At 35.6% G+C, this 1,358-nt stretch overlaps 1 protein-coding gene across 1 annotated transcript in view; it reads left to right on the forward strand.

The window, feature by feature from the left end:
- LOC106880974 (axotactin) overlaps positions 1-1,358 on the forward strand; it is a 67,805-nt gene that overhangs the window by 2,271 nt on the left and 64,176 nt on the right. Inside the window, exon 3 of the mRNA XM_052977754.1 lies at positions 915-1,169. Coding sequence (XP_052833714.1) covers positions 915-1,169 — 255 coding nt within the window. The remainder of the gene's footprint in view (positions 1-914; positions 1,170-1,358) is intronic.

Genomic DNA, 1,358 nt, shown 5'->3' on the forward strand with positions numbered 1-1,358 from the left:
TTTAATGTATCCTTCTTTGTTGTTATTGTTCAGCCCTGATTCAGCAGCTCTACGATTAAAAAGGTTTCGTCCAAGACCATCCTGCAGTATTCCAGTCCCCAGTCAGCATGGAAAACAGACACTAAGCGATGATTACGATGATGATGATGCTGGCAAACACTCCTCAGCATCTCATTTCTCCTTGATGTTCTGAGTTCTGTCTTTGTGTTGCTGGCATGGTTCCAAAATTTGAAACCATTCCTATTCACTCCATTGTTTGAGCTTTTGAAGTCTTTGAATAAAATAAGTTTACAGAATTTGCTTTGTTTCTTTACATTCTGAGTTCAAATCTTACCAAGGATATCATTACTGTTCATATTTCCTGGGGCAGGGTAATCATTAATACTGTACTAGTGATGAACTGGGGGGGTCACATAATCAACTCTTCCCACACCAATGTGTTAGTCTTCTGCTTATGTAACAAATTATGATTTCATTCATTTTTCCTTTTTTCTTTTTTCTTTTTTCTCATTCTTTTTCCTTCTTTTTTTCTTTTCTTTTCTTTTTCTTTCATTCTTTTCCTTCTTTTTTCTTTCATAATTTTCTTTTTTCTCATTCTTTTTCCTTTTTTATCTTTTATAATTTTCTTTTTTCTCTTTCTTTTTTTTCATAATTTTCTTTTTTCTCTTTCTTTTTTTTCATAATTTTCTTTTTTCTCTCTTTCTTTTTTTCATAATTTTCTTTTCTCTCATTCTTTTTCTTTCTTTTTTCTTTCATAATTTTCTTTCTTCTCTTTCATTCATTCTCCTTCTTTTTTCTTTCATAATTTTCTTTTTTCTCGTTCATTCTTTTTTTTTCCTTTTTTATTTCAAAATTTTTTTTTTTTTTTTGTCTTTCACTCCTTCATCTTTCACAATTCCCCTTTTGTCTTCCAGGCACTGATGTACCTCAGAACTCTGAATTTATCTCGTTCATTGGTTGTCTGAAGGACCTGATGTATGAGAACTCCGATGGGGACTACATTCATGTACCCATAGAGACGTCGCAGAATGTGACAGAGGGGTGCCACCATCAGTGTGACGAAGAGGAGAATCCCTGTCAACATAACAGCACGTGTATTAACCACTATGACCACGTCACATGTGAGTGCTTTGGCACCGATTACGAAGGGGAACTCTGTGAGAAAGAAGGTGAGAACTATTGTCTTTTTTTATTCTCTTACTTGTTTCAGCCATTCGACTGCAGCCATGCTGGAGCACCACCTTTAGTCAAACAAATTGACCCCAGGACTTATTTTATTGGTCTCTTTTGCCGAACCGCTAAGTGACAGGAACGTAAACACACCAGCATCAGTTGTCAAGCGATGGGTGGGGTGGGGG

Source organism: Octopus bimaculoides, chromosome 28, assembly GCF_001194135.2.
Source record: "Octopus bimaculoides isolate UCB-OBI-ISO-001 chromosome 28, ASM119413v2, whole genome shotgun sequence".
NCBI classification, from domain to species: domain Eukaryota; kingdom Metazoa; phylum Mollusca; class Cephalopoda; order Octopoda; family Octopodidae; genus Octopus; species Octopus bimaculoides.